The 19,459-nt window shown below is 43.5% G+C and overlaps 1 protein-coding gene across 2 annotated transcripts in view; it reads right to left on the reverse strand.

Moving 5' to 3' along the window:
- The window catches only part of ERBB3 (erb-b2 receptor tyrosine kinase 3), a 111,279-nt gene that overhangs the window by 30,258 nt on the left and 61,562 nt on the right, over nucleotides 1-19,459 (reverse strand). For both annotated transcript variants that reach the window (XM_083355432.1, XM_083355433.1), the window contains exons 4-9: nucleotides 10,652-10,777; nucleotides 9,753-9,818; nucleotides 7,110-7,228; nucleotides 6,394-6,535; nucleotides 5,036-5,149; nucleotides 1,819-1,939 (exon numbers count right to left, since the gene is read on the reverse strand). In XM_083355432.1, coding sequence (XP_083211558.1) covers nucleotides 1,819-1,939; nucleotides 5,036-5,149; nucleotides 6,394-6,535; nucleotides 7,110-7,228; nucleotides 9,753-9,818; nucleotides 10,652-10,777 — 688 coding nt within the window. The remainder of the gene's footprint in view (nucleotides 1-1,818; nucleotides 1,940-5,035; nucleotides 5,150-6,393; nucleotides 6,536-7,109; nucleotides 7,229-9,752; nucleotides 9,819-10,651; nucleotides 10,778-19,459) is intronic.

A 19,459-nucleotide genomic window follows, 5' to 3' on the forward strand; every position in this document is an offset into this window, starting at 1 on the left:
GCTACCGGCCCTGCAGAAAAGGCAGGGACAACCCCTTTACAAATGGCAAGAGGCTGGAATTAAGCCTGCCAAATTTATTAACATAAAACAGAGCAAAACAAGACACCAACTATGAAACAGGAGCTATGAAACAGGAACTATTCAAGCGGTTGCCTTCAGCAAACCAGCCCTCCCACGCATGCCCCTTTTATACAGTTCAGGGCATGGCTTCTCTCTGCCTCCTTCCGAGGTGCCCCATTGCCTTCCTCTGTTTACTCCTGATTGACTGCCTCCTGCGTCGGGCGTCCTTGAACAGGGCCAGCTGTGGGTCATCTTCATCCACGCTGTCAGGCTCACACAGCTGGGTCTCCGTCGTGACCAGGTGGGAGGGGCCTGGCTGAGGGCTCTCATCAGCAAGCTCTTCAACACCCCCCTCCTCCTCTGAGTCGTCCGACCCAACTGCCGAACCCACAGGCTGACCCTGAATCACAACAATCCCTAGTTTTGAGGTGATGGGCACGCCTAAAAATCAAGCTAGGACGGGAGGAGGAGGGGGGTTAAGCTGACCCACGTGCCCTTCACCCGCTTACCTTACCAGTAGCACCGCTGCATCCAGCCCTCCCAGGCCCCGACATTTGTCAAGCTGCATGGCTCCTCATGCCAGTGCTGCCGTTCGTGACAGGAGGTTGCACAGCACTTCGGGCCATTGCTGCTGCTCGCAAGATGCCGCATGGTGCTTTGCACCATTTCTGCTCCTCCCAGCAGGACATCACATGGTGCATTTCTGCTGCTTGTGGCAAGAAGCCGCATGGTGCTTTGCTCTGTTTCTGCTGCTCGCGGCCGAATGCTGCGTGGTTCTTCTGGCCATTTCTGCTGCTCCAAAGCACCATGCCAGCATAAATGGCCTAAAGAGCCACACGGTGTCCTATCGCGAGCAGCAGAAATGGCCCAAAGCGCCGTGCAGCTTCTTGCCGCGAGCAGCAGAAACTGCACAAAGCACCATGCAGCCTCCTGCCATGAGTAGCTGCAAGCAGCCTCAGAAGAAGTCAAGCAAAGGCGCGACAGGTGTCGGGGTGTGGGAGGCCTGGCTGTGGGGGTCCTAAGGTAAGACATTCTGTGAAATTAATACCTAGTGCCTTTTTTGGAGGCAAAAATATATATAAGACTGGGTCTTAATTTCAGGGAAACATGGTATATATTAGTTAGCCTAGGTCAGTATCTATAAGTTAGTATCCACAAGAGTGCAAAGAAGCAACAAAGAGGATTAGTGGGCTGAGGGACAACCTATTCTCCAAAGCACTTGAGGGCAGGACAAGTACTGGATGGAAACTAACCAAGGAGAGATCCAACTTACAACTGAGGAGAAATTTCCTGACAGTGAGAACAATTAATCAGTGGAACAACCTGCCTCCAGAAGCTGTGAGTGCTCCATCATTGGAGGCTTTTAAGAAGAGATTGGACAGCCATTTTTCTCAAATGGTATAGGCCACTATAGGGTTTTCCTGCTTGAGCAGGAGGTTGGACTAGAAGACCTCCAATATCTCTTCCAATTCTGTTACTCCGTATTCTATAAATTCAAGGATAGCCACATGCTTGTTACCAGGAAATTACCAAATTCCAATAAAAATGGTGGCAACCGGAAGGCAAAGAAGGAAGGATAAAAGAGGTGCTAAATCTATTTCCATTCCAATTTTCTGGAGAAATGACAGAACCACCCAAGCTAAGATTGACCCATTGAATAAATATAGCTATGTTTTAGAATGAAACACCATCTTTGCATATTTAAGTGGCAGAAAGACAGGATATAATTTGAACTAACACAGAGAGACACGTACTTACCCTTCTAGACCAGTGATAAGAAAATCCAAATTGCCCAAGATTTTGGTGCAGTTTATAAATCGGTCAATGTTGCTGGAATCCACTGTCTGATATTTACTTCCAATACCAGTCCCTTCACAAGCTGTAGAGAAGAGAAAGTATGAGCTCAATAGACAAGTCGGTAAATGACTCCAATTTAGCCTCCATATATTCCCAGGAATTTAATGGAAAAGGGAAGGTTTAAGGGGACTGGGTTCTGCCCCAAGGTTAGGGTCATACGATTTTACCCTTTGTGATCATCAGCATGCATATTTCCAAGGACAAAGGTATAAAGTCCCAGAGTGTCTGTTTTTGCACTGGTTTCTTTAAAAATATCAGAAGCAGCAGTCTAATACATTCCCAGTAAAACCACTTAAGTTTTTCTAAAATAATATGCGGTGGCTCAGTGGGTTAGGACGCTGAGCTTGTCGATCAGAAGGTCGGCAGTTTGGCAGGTCAAATCCCGAGTGTCGCGTAGCAGAGCGAGCGCCTGTTACTCATCCCAGCTTCTGCCAACCTAGCAGTTCGAAAGCACGTAAAAATGCAAGTAGAAAAATAGAGACCACTACGGTGGGAAGGTAACAGCGTTCCGTGCACCTTTGGCGTCTAGTCACATGACCATGGAGATGTCCTCGGACAAGCGCTGGCTCTTCGGCTTTGAAACGGAGATGAGCACTGGCCCCTAGAGTTGGAAACGACTAGCACGCATGTGCGGGGGAACCTTTACCTTTACCTAATTTGTCAAGAATTGAGACCTTTGAACTATGGTGCTGGAGAAGACTCCTGCGAGTCCCTTGGACTGCAAGGCGATCAAACCGGTCAGTCCTACAGGAGATCAATCCTGACTGCTCTTTAGAAGGCCAGATCCTGAAGTTGAAACTCAAATACTTTGGCCACCTAATGAGAAGGAAGGACTCACTAGAGAAGAGTCTAATGCTGGGAAAGGTTGAGGGCAAGAGAAGAAAGGGATGACAGAGAATGAGGTGGCTGGATGGAGTCACTGAAGCAGTAGGCTTGAGCTTAAATGGACTCCAGAAGATGGTAGAGGACAGGAAGGCCTGGAGGAACGTTGTCTATGGCGTCACGGTGGGTCAGACATGACAATTTGTCCATGTACACCAAGGACATCTGGTATAACTGAATGGGGTAGCTGATAGATGATAGACAGTGACCCTGGTAAAATCAGTGGTTAGGTTAGCCACTGTAGATGACTTTCATTGCCCTCCTCCCCACCAGCCTTTCCCTTAATTTAGTAGAAGAGAATAAAGAACAGCGTTCTCCCAGAGATAATATAATTCATATTTTCATTCATTGGTAGATGCTTAGGCTGACATGCAAAAGTTGATAATATATTGAAATAATTTTTAACAGCTCCACCCCAAACAGAATAGATGATGCAAAATCTATAAAACATATATATACAAATTCAGTTTTTCAAACTTCACTCTGGGATTCAATGTGATTGTGGTTTTTCTTTTTACTTCTTCATCCAGGAAATAATTTGAGTTGGGAGAATCAAAAATTAAAGTTACACCAACGGGAAGATTACATCTGAGGTCAATTAGTAATTTAGACACTGGTTTCACCTAGACCAGGGGTCGGCAACCTAAAAAAGAAAAAGAGCCACTGGGAACCGGTTCCATCACAAATTAAAAAAAGAGGGAGCCGCGGGCGTGTGTCCATGCACGCGCATGCGCAAAAAGGTTTTTTGCGCATGCGCAGACGCACGCGGCTGCCATTTTTTTAAAAATGAGATGGAACCGGTTCCCGGTTGCCCGATGGCGACGGCCCGTCTGCAAAGCTGCCGCTTTCGGCAGCTTTGCAGACGGGCCGTGGCAGCTTCCTCAAAGAGCGGCGCCCCTGCCCATTCCGAGAGGTGCGCGCGCACCTCTCCGAACGACCGGAGGTGCGCGCGTACCTCCGCGCGAATGGGCAGCGGTGCCGCTCTTTCAGGAAGCCCGCCGCGGCCCGTCTGTGAAGCTGCCGAAAGCGGCAGCTTAGCAAATGGGCTGCGGCAGCTTCCGCAAAGAGCGGCGCCCCTGCCCATTCCGAGAGGTGCGCGCGCACCTCTCCGAACGACCGGAGTTGCGCGCGCACCTCCCCAAACCTTTGGGGAGGTGCGCGCGTACCTCCGTGCGAAGGGGCAGCGGCGCCGCTCTTTGCGGAAGCTGCCGAAAGCGGCAGCTTCCTGAAAGAGCGGCACCGCTGCCCGTTCGCGCGGAGGTACGCGCGCACCTCCCCAAAGGTTTGGGGAGGTGCGCGCGCACCTCCGGTCGTTCGGAGAGGTGCGCGCGCACCTCCCGGAATGGGCAGGGGCGCCGCTCTTTGCGGAAGCTGCCGCGGCCTCTCTGGTAAGCTGCCGCTTTCGGCAGCTTCACAGACGGGCCGCGGCGGGCTTCCTGAAAGACCGGCACCGCTGCCCATTCGCGCGGAGGTACGCGCGCACCTCCGGTCGTTCGGAGAGGTGCGCGCGCACCTCTCGGAATGGGCAGGGGCGCCGCTCTTTGGGGAAGCTGCCGCGGCCCGTCTGCTAAGCTGCCGCTTTCGGCAGCTTCACAGACGGGCCGCGGCGGGCTTCCTGAAAGAGCGGCACCGCTGCCCATTCGCGCGGAGGTACGCGCGCACCTCTCCAAAGGTTTGGGGAGGTGCGCGCGCACCTCCGCCCATTCGGGGAGGTGCGCGTGCACCTCTCCAAACGGGCGGTGCCACTCTCCATTTGGAGAGGTGCGCGCGCACCACTGCCCGTTGGAAGAGGTGCACGCGCACCGGGCGGCTGGGAGCCGCAAGAGACGGCTCAAAGAGCCGCATGCGGCTCCGGAGCCGCGGGTTGCCGACCTGTGACCTAGACCAATAAGAAGCAGGAAGAGACCTGCTCAATTTCAGAGTAATAGATGCTGGGATGATTTAAAAATAAATAAATGTGCCTTTGATGTTTTAGTTACTGACAAATTTAAGTTTCATTTGAGGATTGTGGGCATAAAGATTTTTAAAAGGACTTAAAAGTTTAAGAATTTTTGCAGAAGATTTGGTGTTAGTTTTGGAAAAATCTTTCAAAGGGAATTGAATTATTAATGGTTAAATTTTTAAAAAATGTGCATTAGCATTACTAAGATTAATAAACCACTTGCATGAGACTTTCAAGCCTGTAACCCCTAATCCCATATAAAGTCTGAGAGTCAGAAGTGCTTCCAATTCATACCTTTTGGGCAGAGTCCCTCACAAAGCTGACAGATCTTCTGGCCATTTTTTTCAACTTCCATTTTGTCATTAGGACAGGTTCTGACACAGGAGGTCCGATCCACCACAAAATTATCTGTGAGGAGGTAAAATAAAGGGTGGGAAAAATAAAGTTGTAAGAATTTTGTAGTTGGAAAATAAGATATTATGAATCAAAGAAAGGCTAGGAGATAGAAAATCAATTAATCAATTAATCAATCAATGAATCAGATACAGCTGGAAGGGACCGTGGAGGTCTTCTAGTCCAGCTGAAGCAAGAGTCCCTATGCCATTTCAGACAAGTGGATGTCCAGTCTCTTCTTATAAACCTTGAGTGATGAAGCACCCACAACATCTGAAGGCAAACTGTTCACCGGCTAATTGTCCTCACCGTTAGGAAGTTTCTCCTTAACTCAGACATGTCAAACACAAGGCCCGGAGGCCAGATCCGGCCCACGAAGTGGTTTCACGTGGCCCACGAAGCCATCCTGGAAAGAGTGAGGGAACGGCCCCCACTGCCTTGGCCCTGGCCCAGAGACCCTCCTTCTGCCAGAGACCCTCAGATCTGTGCCACTCCTGCCCAGGCCCCCATAGGCACCCTTGATGCCAACGATGTAGAGCTGGCCATGCCCACCCAGTAGGCCATACGCACTCTAGCCACGCCCACCCAGTAGGCCACGCCCACCCTGGCCACACCCACCCGGCCCCCTGAGGGCAACCGCAATGCTGATGCGGCCCTCAATGAAATTGAGTTTGACACCCCTGCCTTAACTGCTTCTTTCCTTGGTAAGTTTCCATCCATTGTTTCTTGTCTTGCCTTCTGGTGCTTTGGAAAATAAATTGATCCCCTCCTCCTTGTGGCAGCCTCTCAAATACTGGAATACTGCTATCATGTGCCCCCCTAGTCCTTCTTTTCTCCAGACTTGCCATTCTCAAATCCTGCAACTGCTTTTCATATGATTTAGTCTCCAGGCCTTTAATCATCTTAGTTTTCTTCTTTGCACTTTTTCCAAAGTCTCAACATCTTTTTTGTAATGCGGTTACCAAAGCTGGATACAGTATTCCAGATGTGGCCTTACTAAGGCACTATAAAGCGGTACTAATACTTCACGTGATTTTGATTCTATGCCTCTGTTTATACAACCAAGGATTGTATTAGCTTCTTTGGCTGCTGCCGCACACCACTAACTCCCGTTTAAGTGATCATCCACTAGGACTCCAAGGTCCCTCTCACAGTTACATCTTGGGAAAGGAAACATAAAAAGGAAAAGCCCGAAGGAATTCACCTACGTATTTCTGTTTTGTGTGAGTACATCACTGTATTCATGACCTAGGACTTACGTGGACAATTTTTAACACATACACCACCATATTGGTATTTAGCATCAGGATTGGTTTCCAGCTGAAAAGTGAGTCTGTTGTAGATCATTGGCTGAGGACAGAGGGTTTCACAGGCTCCACTGTCATTGAAGTGACGGCAAGCCTGGGATGGAGGAAAGAAAGTCATCAGATGATGAATTAGACTTTGTCCCCATCATCCCAGGCTGAGAAACCTTCCTCCTAATGAAAGACAGAGTCTCCCCCACCCTTCCTGATAGCACACAACAGAACCTGAACAAATTAAAAGGAGACAAGATCTGGGGGTGGATATTGCGTAACAAGTGCTTCAAATTCTCCCTGGAACCTCACAAAAGATTGTAGGTCAAGGGAAGCCAGGGAGAGAAAATGTGGGAAGGAAGAGCAGAAAGGCAGGATACACTGGCTTTGGGATGAAAACAAAAGGCCATAGCGCTCAAGAACTAGCGATGGCCAAACTGCAAAGATGCAAATGCGAAGATTTAGCAAGGAGGAGGATGGGGTTGGCTGGCAGACCCTGGCAATGAAGCTCCAGAAGTCAAAAGGAAGTGGTAGGATTGAGACAGTATGACGTTTTGGAAGTATTAGCAAAAGGGTAGAAATGAGGAAACCAGGCCAAATGCAGAAAAATTGGCAAGAGTTGTTAGATGAGGTAATGGCAATTGTGAAGGTCAACCCGGAAACTGGTCCCGGTTACGTACAAAGCACTTTGTCTTGAGCGGCCCAGTGCAACCTCCTGCACACTCATCATGACAGCATTCATTGGGGTTGGGGCCAAAGCAGCGTCCATTGCACTGAGGAGCACAGATGGTTTTCGTCACTAAGGTAGAGATAGAAAAAAAAATGCTGGTCAGTATCTTGGTAGCTCACTAAAGGTCACTCATTCTCTCCAATCTAAGGATTTGGAGAATCTACACAAACATATTTAATATTGATCCTTTAACACAGAACCTTTCTAAAATAATAATGAGAAGTGCAAACCTTTGGGATGATATGATGCTTAAACCGAACTCTAGCAAACTCTAATCCCAGGGTTTAAATGACACCGAACTGCCATGAATGGCAATGGGAAGGTAGCTTTGCTGTATTTGCAGCTTATGTTTTTTTAAAGGTTGATCTTGCACTAGTTTTCCACAAATGGGAAACATACATAATTTAAAGGGAAAAAATAATACAGTTTTCTACGCAATAAACCATTCTGAAACAGCAGAATGGGTTTTGTTTCTATCTGTACATGGGCAACTTTGCTGTTGAAAAATCAACTTTCTAATGCAATCAAGGCTTGACTGCAACTCCCACAATCCCCAAGTAGCATTGCAACTGCCCATGTTGGTTGGGAAATCCCAGACCTAAAAGCTACTTTTAACAGCATGTTCAGACAATATCTGATTCCACTTTAAAACTTAACTGGAATTGCTAGAAACATGAGTTAGAAAGAAAGGAATGTGATATGTAACTTTGAATATATATTAGTAAGAAAAAGACTATTGAGCAATTAAATAACATATTGTTTATGATAATTAACTATTATCTATTATTTCTTGTTAAACACATGAACATTATGCTGTTTGCTAAATATTGAGAATATTATTTGGGAAAAACCCTAACCCCAACCCCAACCCTAATCCCAACCCCAATCCCGGTCCCACCTCATTCGTAACCTTATAAAAACTAATAAAATTTATACCAAAAAAACCCCCTTAAATGGAATTGATCTGGGCTATTTGCAAACTCTTGCAACCTTCCTTCATCACAGTAGCTCAGCCATAAAAAGAGGATTGAAGTTGTCAGATGTTTGGTCTGTTTTCTCTTTTCTTTAACCATGATTCAGATGAGGCAAAGCTCATATACATATACATATACATATACATATACATATACATATACATATGCATATGCATATGCATATACATATACATATACATTTGCAATGTATGGCAATGAAAGTTGGACCATAAAAAAGGCTGAGCGCCAAAGAATTGAGGCCTTTGAACTATGGTGCTGGAGAAGACTCCTGTGAGTCCCTTGAACTGCAAGGCGATCAAACCGGTCAGTCCTAGAGGAGATCAACCCTGACTGCTCTTTAGAAGGTCAGATCCTGAAGCTGAAACTCAAATACTTTGGCCACCTAATGAGAAGGAAGGACTCACTGGAGAAGAGCCTAATGCTGGGAAAGGTTGAGGGCAAGAGAAGAAGGGGTCGACAGAGAATGAGGTGGCTGGATGGAGTCACTGAAGCAGTAGGCGTGAGCTTAAATGGACTCCAGAAGATGGTAGAGGACAGGAAGGCCTAGAAGAACATTGTCCATAGGGTCGCGATGGGTGACACGACTTCACAGCTAACAACAACAAATACATATACATATACATATACATATACATATTTCCACAAGGGACCAGAGCTGAGCAAGGCATTTGAAAGTGATTTAGCAGAAATGGAACATCTTTCTGAAGTCTTAAAGCAGTCCCATCCTCTGCAATGATGATGTGGCTGCTTTGAATTCTATCTACAGAAGCTTTAAGATGCTTGCCTCAAGAAGGGACATGCCACTTACCGTATTTTTCTGCCTATAAGAAGCACCTGTGTATAAGACGCTCTCCGCGCCAATCAGCTGAGCTGGAAAATCCGCAAGTTCAGCCGGCGGAACATCTCCCCCCCCTCCCATTAGTGGCAAGCCCACAGGGGCTTGACACCTGCACCAGTCAGCATGGCAACCCACACAGGCATGCCCTGGGCTGCAGAGGTTACCATTATTTTTCAGTGTATAAGATGCACCTGATTTTTGAAGAGGGTGTTTGCAGGAAAAAATAGCGTCTTACACACGGAAAAATATGGTATTCATTTATTAATCAAATGTGTATGGCCGTCCATTTCACAAAAAGTGACTCTGGGCAGTGTCCAACACTTATGCTAAGACAGTTCATGAAACACAGCTTTCAAATTCTTTGCACAGCCTATAAAGAATTGCCTTGAAAGGAAATTTTCCTGTTTATGGCACCAATGGGGATGGGGCTGCAATGTATCATAACTTCAAGCTTCTGGTTTCAGTGCCATTTGTTCATGGGACAGTTCACCTTGTTGAAAAGATAGATCAGAGGTCTTCAAACTTGGCCCTTTTATGACTTGGGCACTTCAGCTCCCAGAATTCCTCAGCCAGCGTGCCTGGCTGAGGAATTCTGGGAGTTGAAGACCACAAGTCATAAAAGGGCCAAGTTTGAAGACCCCCTGAGATAGATCTACCCTGCTGCTAAAAAAAACACCCTGAAAAGGCGGGAAAAAAGCTGAATCCCAACTTTTAATTAAAGATAATAGCTGAATTATGCCAGATATTGTTTAACACTTACATTTTTGACAGTCTTCAGGACCAGGCCCCCAACAGTGGCCATTGCAGTTTTCATGGCACGGAGTACCTGTATAGTGTGGGGAGGAAGACATATAACATCCCAACAAAGATAATGAGCTTGATGGATTAAAAGCAGGGTTACCATGCAAGGTGAATGCTAGCCTTATACCAACCAGCTGTTCTTACACTTCTGGAACTTTAGGTTGAACTCTTTAAAATCTGCGAAAGCTTCATTTAAAAATTTTAAAACATGATCACGGGGCAGTGTGACCAGTTGTGAGTGCAAATTGGTTGCCAAGCACCCAGCTCATGTGACCACACAGGTGCCGGAATGGCTGGAACTCCATGGACCACATAACTACCATTCATTCAGTGCCATCCTAAGTTGCTTATTTATTTATTATTTAATTTATATCCTGCATTTATTATTATTTTTAAATAACTCAAAGTGGCAAACATATCTTATATTTCTTTCCCCTCTTAATTTCCTCACAACAACTCTTTGAGGTGGGTTGGGCTGAGAGCGAGTGACTGGCCCAAAGTCACATAAAAAAAATTATATCCTTAAATAAAGCAGCTCTCTCTTGTTTAATTTCTGACTCTTTAACCTGCTGTTTGTCTTCTTCTACTATGCTTTCTTTTAAGCTAATGAACCAGACCTTGCTGACCAAAAGGTCATAGATTCAGGATTTACCAATATTGGTACTGCAACTCTTAAAATTCCCAACCAGCAATGTAGCCATTAATCTAATTTTGGGAACTGCCATTTTAACATATCTGGAAAACACCGGTTTGAGTAGTGCTAAGCCATTGATCTGGACGGAGCACACAGTCTTTTAAAGTCTCCTGTGTAAATGAAAGGCCAGTGAGAGGTGATGTGAACAAGTGACCAATACTCACATTTCTCCCCATTGTCATGGACCACTGCCTGGAATTTTGGATCCCGGATGATGTCTTCCCAATCAATTGTGTTCACGTGACACAGCTGTTTGTTCTTTCCAATATAGACGCCCCCAGAGAGTATTTCTGAAAAAACAAAAACTGGAATCATTTCCTCCTGTACACTTAGAACTCTGCTACGCCTATATATAAGATATCCTTTCATATCTGCTGTTCTCCTGGCTTCCTGTTGAAAATTACTGACAGGCAAAAACTGTGTTGGGTATCTCCATCAAGCCTGTTTGAGAAGGCAGAACAAGAAAGGGAAATGGGATCTTAAACATTTGATTCCTGTCATTTGAGAAGTGTAAAAGAACTTCTAGGTACTTCTGACTATATGCAGAAGCTCTGGGCAATTAACATTTGTATCCAAGGACTTTTTTCAGACATTATTATGTATATGTGTAGATCTTCATCTCTGTTCAGATATTATGTGCCATCAAATTGGTGTCAGCTCTTAGTGACCACATTGATTTCCTCCATGATGATCTGTGTAGTCATACAACTTCAAAAAGGGAGTAGAATGAACTCCCCAATAGAGAGTCTGAATTCTTCTTATAAATATATTTTCTTATTTGTTCCATCTCTTCTCCAAAATGCTATTACAAATCTTTGGAATTATGTCCTATTCCCTTTTCAAATATTTTTTTCAAGCCGATTGTATGCATGAATGCATGCATACTTACAAACTACTGATCCTTCATATATATACCAAATTAGCATATTTGGTTCTTGAAGCCAGATGTTTGATCAAATGAATCCAGGTCAAATATGTCATTGCCCTCACCAGCAGTTTGGAATGGGTACCATCTCTATGTTTGAAGTCCAAGGGATTTCTTCAGGTAGAGAAAAGATTATGGATATTTGTTGTCTAAAAATGGCTGCAAGAGGAAGTTTCCGAAGTATAAATGTTTCATATTTATTGATGTGCTTTAGTTCCTGCCTGGCATGGGAGTTCCCTTAGGCAATTCTGACTAACTACCTGACTAAGAAAATAAAAAACTAGACTGCCAAAACACATCAAATGAGGTCCACAGTTACATTTCATATCTTTGGATTGGTTCCCTAAGTGACTGATTACTTTGGATTACCAAGGAAGTAATTTTATAATTGTCTGAAGATACTCTGGATCTTCTTGAATCCTTAAAAGTTTTCATATAGATAGCTATTAAATTGGCCCAATTATTTGCTAAAGGTTATATTTGGAGAATTTTAAAATGCATATGGAGTGGGGAAAGATAAGCAATTATCAACAAAGGCCAGCAATGTTTACATTTAACTGACTCTGCCAATATGAATTTTTGTTCTAAATGAATCAGCAACAATTTTCTATGTACTACTCCAGGGATCTCCAAACTTGGCAAGTGCTGGCTGGGGAATTCTGGGAGTTGAAGTCCACAAGTCTTAAAATTCTCAAGTTTGGAGACTCCTGTACTACTCAATCATACCTCCTACTAGGAGGCATAGTTAAGACACGTAGACTACTTCCATAAATTCATTTACTGAAATGTGCAGACTAGCTTGTTTCTAACAAGCTTTTGGGTCTTGGCTTGAGATAAACTAGAGATCTCAGCAAAAACATTCACTCAACTAATCCTAGCAGGAATTTGCTTTGGTGGGGATGGAAAATTCCCATCATCTCTCACAACTGACTATGTTGGCTAGAGCTACTAGTAGTTGTAGTATAGCCACAGCAGAAGAGTCATGAAATTCCTGTACTAATATAGACACTCCTGCTGGCAGGAAGACTAAGTAGAAGATGTTGGCATATTCTTCATTAATGTAAACCAGAATTTGACCCACAATTATTAGAGTATTTTTTAATTAGGAAGTATACAACACAGCCTGTATTCTACTATTCTATCAAGTATACAGTTGGTAGCATGAAATACATTCTAAGTCAAGGGTCTTCAAACTTGGCCCTTTTATGACGTGGACTTCAACTTCCAGAATTCCTCAGCCAGGCACGGGTCAAGGGTCAAGTTTGAAGATCCTTGTTCTAAGTCAGGGGTCTTCAAACTCGGCCCTTTTATGACTCATGGGCTTCAACTCCCAGAATTCCTTAGCCAGGCACACTGGCTGAGGAATTCTGGGAGTTGAAGTCCATGAGTCATAAAAGGGCCGGGTTTGAAGACCTCTGTTCTAAGTACTAGCAACACACACAAACCCTCAAAGGTATTTCTGTGTAACAAGCAATTTACATTTTAAAAACATATACGGTAGTGTCTCTCCAGCTAAGGCTGTGCTGTCATCCAACAGAAAGATCAAATGATGGGAATACAGATAGACAGGTGTTGTCTTTTGGTGCCATGGTAGCTGAACAATAACAACATCAATATCAACCAAACAGGTTGGTTGGGCAGGAATTTACAACATGCACAGACCTGCTGCAGGTTTTCTGCCTTACTCTAACTCTGCTGACACGATCCCAAGAGCTTGTTTATCTAGTCATCTGGGTTTAACTAATAGAGATGTTAAATCAGACTTTGAAAACTCTTTACTAATCAATAATATGTCCTGTCTAGGCATCTGAGTTTAATTTTAAAAAATGTTAAACCAGACTTGGAAAACTCTTTGTTAATGTATATAGGTAACCAATCAAAACTGAGATTTCACAGAAGCAGCCACCGTGAATCACATAAGGCAAAAGCTGAGTTAGATTACCTCAGGGGTCTTCAAACTTGGCCCTTTTATGAATTGTGGACTTCAACTCCCAGAATTCCTCATCCAGCCATGATGGCTGAGGAATTCTGGGAGTTGAAGTCCACAGTCATAAAGGGGCCAAGTTTGAAGACCCCTGTGCTAGGGCAATTAAACCTACTCTCAGGATGGTTTTCATGATCTCTATGCAGGCTTAAAACATAAAGATGGCACCAGAAGTAGAAGGTTGATGAACATGGAGATAGCCTTGTGGTATGTTTTAATCTAGCATGGGGACCAAGAACAACACTGACCCAAAAAAAATCTCAGAAGATAAGCTATACCTTTGACAGTTGTGCAAAATATAAATTAATCTTTGGGATTTTATTTGTACAAAGCATTTTAATATAAAGATTGATCTGGAACTTCAACCAGCCAAGCTATTTAGCATTTGTGCCAGAATCTGGATAATGTAATCCTGTCTAGTTACTAAGAAAATGATTCATAGAACAAATATTATATTGTACCAATGATTTCTAGAGAAAAAAATGTGATGAAAGAATCCTCCTGAACTGCTTTTCAAATACAGGGAGTCCTCAACTTATAACCATTGCTTTAACAATATTTTGAATTTACAACAGCCTTTGAAAAAAGCAATTTACAACCTCTCCTCAAAGTTATGACTATGGCACCACTTCTGCAGTCACATGATCACAATCCAGCTCACAGGATGGTTGCAGCATACAGTAGTGTGATCACATTATTGTGATTTGCAAACTTCCCAGCCCTCTTCTGACAAGCAAAGTCAATCGGAAAGCTGGATTTGCTTAAGTGTTTCACTTCAAAGACCACATGAATCATATAATGGATGTGGTCAAAATGGTCATAACATTGAGTCTGGTCATATATGATTCAGTTAATGGCTGCATTGTTTAGTGACTGAAATTCCAGTCCCAACTGTGGTCATAAGAAAGGACTACCTGTACATACTTTGCAATCAATAAAATTGGATTTAGTGTTCTCCTTTGTTTTCCTATTCTCCTCCCATTTGATTTATCCACAAAGAAATCAAAAGTACCTTCCTGTATCAAGCATAGTTTGTTCCAGGCATTGAAAATACTCAGTTCACCAACTCATCTAAGCCTGTGAAAGGTCGGAGAACTGATTTGCAAACTCGTGTGCTGCCTTCTTGAAATAATGTTCTAGTTTTCTAAAATTTAACATACACACTGCTGCAAACAAAATTAGTGTCAAAATTAGTGGACCAGAGGAATGCTGTGGATATAATTTACTTGGACTTCAGTAAAAATGTGGGTTAGACAGCATCACCCCCAGATGAATTCATAGCTGGATGACCAGCCATACTCAGCGTGTGGTCCTCAATGGAACTGCATCTACATGGAGGGAAGTGTGTAGTGGGGTGCTCCAGGGCTCTGTTCTGGGCCTGGTGCTTTTCAACATCTTCATCAATGATTTGGATGAGGGGATAGATAGGGAACTCATCAAATTTGCAGACGACACCAAGCTGGCAGGAATAGCCAACACTCCAGAAGATAGGCTTAAGATACAGAAAGAATCTTGAGAGACTTGAGTATTGGGCACTATCTAACAAAGTGAAATTCAATGGTGAAAAAAGTAAGGTTCTACATTTAGGCAAGAAAAAAACAAATGCACAAGCATATAGGTGCTACCTTACTCAATAGTAGTAACTGTGAGAGGGATCTCGGCGGTCCTAGTGGACAATCACTTAAATATGAGCCAGCAGTGTGCTGCAGCTGCCAAAAAAACCAACATAGTGCTAGGCTGCATTAACAGAGGGATAGAATCAAGATCACGTGTTATTAAGAAAACTCAGGAGTCTCCTAAATCCCAAGAAGGGCACTTAGTGATTGTTCATAGTTACAAGACTGAAAAAAATGACTTATGACTGTTTTTCACACTTACAACTGTCACCACATCCCCATGATCACATGATTAAAATTCAGACACTTGGCATCTGACTTGGCAATTTATGACGGTTGCAGTGTCCTGCAGTCATGTGATCACTTTTGTGATCTTCTGACAAGCAAAGTCAATGGGGGAGCCAGATTCACTTAATAACCATGTTACTATATTAATAAGTGCAGTGAATCATTTAACAACTCTGGCAACAAAGGTCGCAAAATGGGGCAAAACTCAGAGTGTCTCACTTAGCAACATAAATTTTGGGCTCAATTGTGATCATAAGTCGAGGACTGCCTGTATACTATAATTCCAAGCAGGAATCAGAAAAAGTTCCTTTTAGGACCGTAGAACTTGCTTAATCAAATGGTGTTATGCAATTATTGTATAAAATAGTTGATGATAACCTATGTTGCAAATTAATCCCAAGATCTTTCACAATATCCATTTCATCATAGTTAGACAAGCAGATGCAGTGTATCTCTCAGCTAAATAGCTGGTATATGTCTTTCTGAATGTTTTGTCCCCAAATTATAGTGTCAAATCAAGTTATTTCATCAGTGAATTCCAGATGCTCCACTGTGTATGGATTAGACCTTGAATCTGGTGTTTATATGCTTATTGTTTGTTAGCCTTTACCTGTTGTACAACTTCAGGTTTGGCCAGCTAAAAGACAGCATAATATGACTAGCTGATAAACCTGTTTCTTGGAATTGATAAAGAGGCAATTAAGTTAAACCCTGAAAGCTTATTGTCTAAGTACATCCATAAATTCTTTTAGTGGATTGGACTTTCACTCATAAATCACCAAATCAGAGAAATGATTTCAGATATAATCAGAAGTTCAGAGAGATAGCCATAGGAGAAACAGGGGTGTAGCCTACAACTTAAAATACCTGACTCAGTGGCTGATAAGAGATACGCAGGTTTGTTTTCCTCTCTTTTGTATGAAACCATCCCTTTATTAGGGCAGCTGTCAAAAATGTAACAAATACAGGTAGTCATCGACTTACAACCAAAACTGAAACCCAAAATTTCTGTTGCTAAGCGAGACAGTTCTTAAGTGAATTTTGCCTGATTTTATGACCTTTCTTGCCACATTTGTTAAGTGAATCACTGCAGTTGTTAAATTTGTAAGATAGCTATTAAGTGAATCTGGCTTCCCCATTGACTTTGCTTGTCAGAAGGTCACAAAAGGTGATCACATGACCCTGGAATCCTGCAACCGTCGTAAATATGAGTTAGTTGCCAAGCACCTGAACTTTGATCACCTGATCACTGGGATGCTGCAACAATTATAAGTGTGAAAAACAGTTTTTGAGCACAGTTGTAACTTCAAACAGTCACTAAATGAATGGTTATAAGACAAGGCCTACTTGTATTGAATCCTTAAGTTTGAAAAGGTCAAAATCCAGATAGACCAGAAATAGAATGAATTGTGTAAATATGTACCAGTGCACATATTTTTTATTTTTCCCCCCAGTGATATTTATAGATTGCAGAATTCAAAGTTTAAATTGCTTTGGTACAAGTAACTTATCTTGTCCAGAGGACAGAGTGCTGCCAGTTAAATATGGGAGAACATCCCAATAAACATCTGTAAAGCTCAGAATTATGATCTGTAGGTAGAACATCCGATCCTATTTCCTAATTCGGCAGTAACAAGGATGCTTTAAAGAAAATCCACAATTACAGAGGAATCCATGCTATGCCATGCTTAATACTCCCACCACTGTCTCAAACTACTCTGTGTTGCAACAATGCCACACCAATGGAAGCCAGCCCAGAAAAACAACAACAGAACAAAACTCTTTCATTTTATCTCATATACCTTAATGAAGAATTTCTCTTTCACTTTTTATTCTCCTGACTTTTTCCCTTACAGTTTGGATTTTAAATTTCCGAATACAGGAGTTGGGACTGAAAGAGCTGTTAGAGTTGGCAGGGTGACTACCGTACTAATCTCCCTACGTTCTATCACCCCAAAGGCTAAATCATGCCCACCGCATATGCACTTAAAACATCTGTTTGTCATTGTGCAGTGTTTTTTTTAACTAAATTTTTTATAAGTGGGTCACAGGGAAATAATCTGAACCATGGTTGAATTAAGGAACTCCCCATCAGTGCCCTAACCTAATTTTTAAAATGTAAGCAGTTACCAACAAATACTATCAAATACATTTCAAGATGCCCGACTTTTCTGAGGGCTAGAAAATTGGTTGGGAGAATGGTTGGGAAGACAGCAATTTCGGTAATTTGCAGGACAGGTACTATTCTAGTCTAAAGAAAAGAAGAAATAGGGAAGACATGATTGCAGTATTCCAGTATCTGAGGGAATGCCACAAGGCAGAGGGGGCCAGGTTGTTCACCAGAGCACCAGAGGACAAGAAACAATAGTTGGAAGCTGATCAAGAAGAGAAGCAACCTGGAATTAAGGAGAAACTTCCTGACAGTGAGGACAATTAACCAGTGGAACAGCTTGCCTCCAGAAATCATAGGTGCTCCATCATTGGATATTTTTAAGAAGAGACTAGACAGTCACCTGTCTAAGATGGTATAGATCAGACATGTCAAACACAAGGCCCGGGGGCCGAATCCGGCCCGTGAAGTGGTTTCATGTGGCCCGCGAAGCCATCCTGGAAATAGTGAGGGAATGGCCCCCTCTGCCTTGGCCCTGGCCCAGAGACCCTCCTCCTGCCAGAGACCCTCAGATCTGTCCTGCCCAGGCCCCCATAGGCACCCTTGATGCAAATGATGTACAGCTGGCCACGCCCACCCAGTAGGCCATACGCACTCTAACCACGCCCACCCAGTAGGCCACGCCCACCCAGGCCCTAGCCACCCGGCCCCCTGAGGGCAACCGCAGTGCTGATGCGGCCCTCAATGAAATTGAGTTTGACACCCCTGGTATAGATTCTCCTGTTTGAGCAGGGGAATGGACTACAAGACCTCCAAGGTCCCTTCCAGCTCTATTCTATTCTATTCTATTCTATTCTATTCTATTCTATTCTATTCTATTCTATTCTATTCTATTCTAAAACTAATGTGAAGTTGACTCTCAAAAGCCTCTCTCCATGAGTTTCAGGATAATCCAGTTGTTGTTCAATGTAGAACTGATCCCATAGATCTGAACTCTCTCCTCCCCTTGTTGTCTGTCATATTGATGCAATCTGTTTGGATCCAATTACATTTCCTTTCAGCCTTCAGTCCTTGTTTCCAGATAAGTGCAACCATAATGAAGACAGCAAGAAAAGCGAAGGCGAGAACCCAAAAATCACAAGTAAAAGCTTGCCTGCACACACATTCATATTAGGTAATTGTTTTGGTTTCCGTCAACTATCCCTATGACCTGTAGTGAGATGTTTTGAGATCTAAGCGTTCATGATAAAAGTAGAACTTCTACTAGAATTCGGGGGGGAAACCACCCCAAATATTTTCAGAGCAGTAAATATATAATATTTTTATTATGTCTCTCTTGGGAAGCACCCCAAGTTGATGGAGGGTGAGGAGAAGGGGGAGATTATTCTCTAGCTCTGCCTTAAGAACCTGAAGCTGTTTTTGCCTTTTCAATTTTTTTGGAATAAACTTCACAAATTACAACACGAGGGAAGCTGTTTTGAAACTGTTTCCTTAAATTTGCATTTGCTGCCACAATTTGGTCTTCAAGCTCTTATTTTTAGCTTCCCCCCTGCAAGTTTCTAGCTTCCTGAAGAGGTCCACGGGATAATTTTGTATGAGCCCCATAATAATTCAATTCAAAAGAAAACAAACTCCCAACTGAAGCTCATGACTGAATAGAAAACTAAAACTGCGTCTATTGTTCCATGATTAACATTATCCACTAGGCCAGGGCTTTTCAACCAGTGGTACGGGTACCACCTGTGGTATATTGGCACCTGGCAGGTGGTACGTGACCATCCTAGAAAAGTGGTAGCAGGGGAGGGGAATGAGCTGAACCAGTGGCAGCACCGCACAAGCCTGAGCAAGAGATGGCTGGAGCTACAGGGCTGTCAGGGCTCAGTGGAAGCGCCAGGATCAGTGCCAGGCTCCAGCTGGAGCTCAGCACTGATCCCGGCATTTCTGCTGAGCCCAGAAGAAGCGCCGATCAGCTGGAATGTTGCAGCATCTCCACGGTCTTGTGATTTACATTCAGATGCTTGGCAACTGATTCATATTTATGACGGTCAC

Source organism: Vipera ursinii, assembly GCF_947247035.1.
Source record: "Vipera ursinii genome assembly, chromosome: 2".
Taxonomy (NCBI): domain Eukaryota; kingdom Metazoa; phylum Chordata; class Lepidosauria; order Squamata; family Viperidae; genus Vipera; species Vipera ursinii.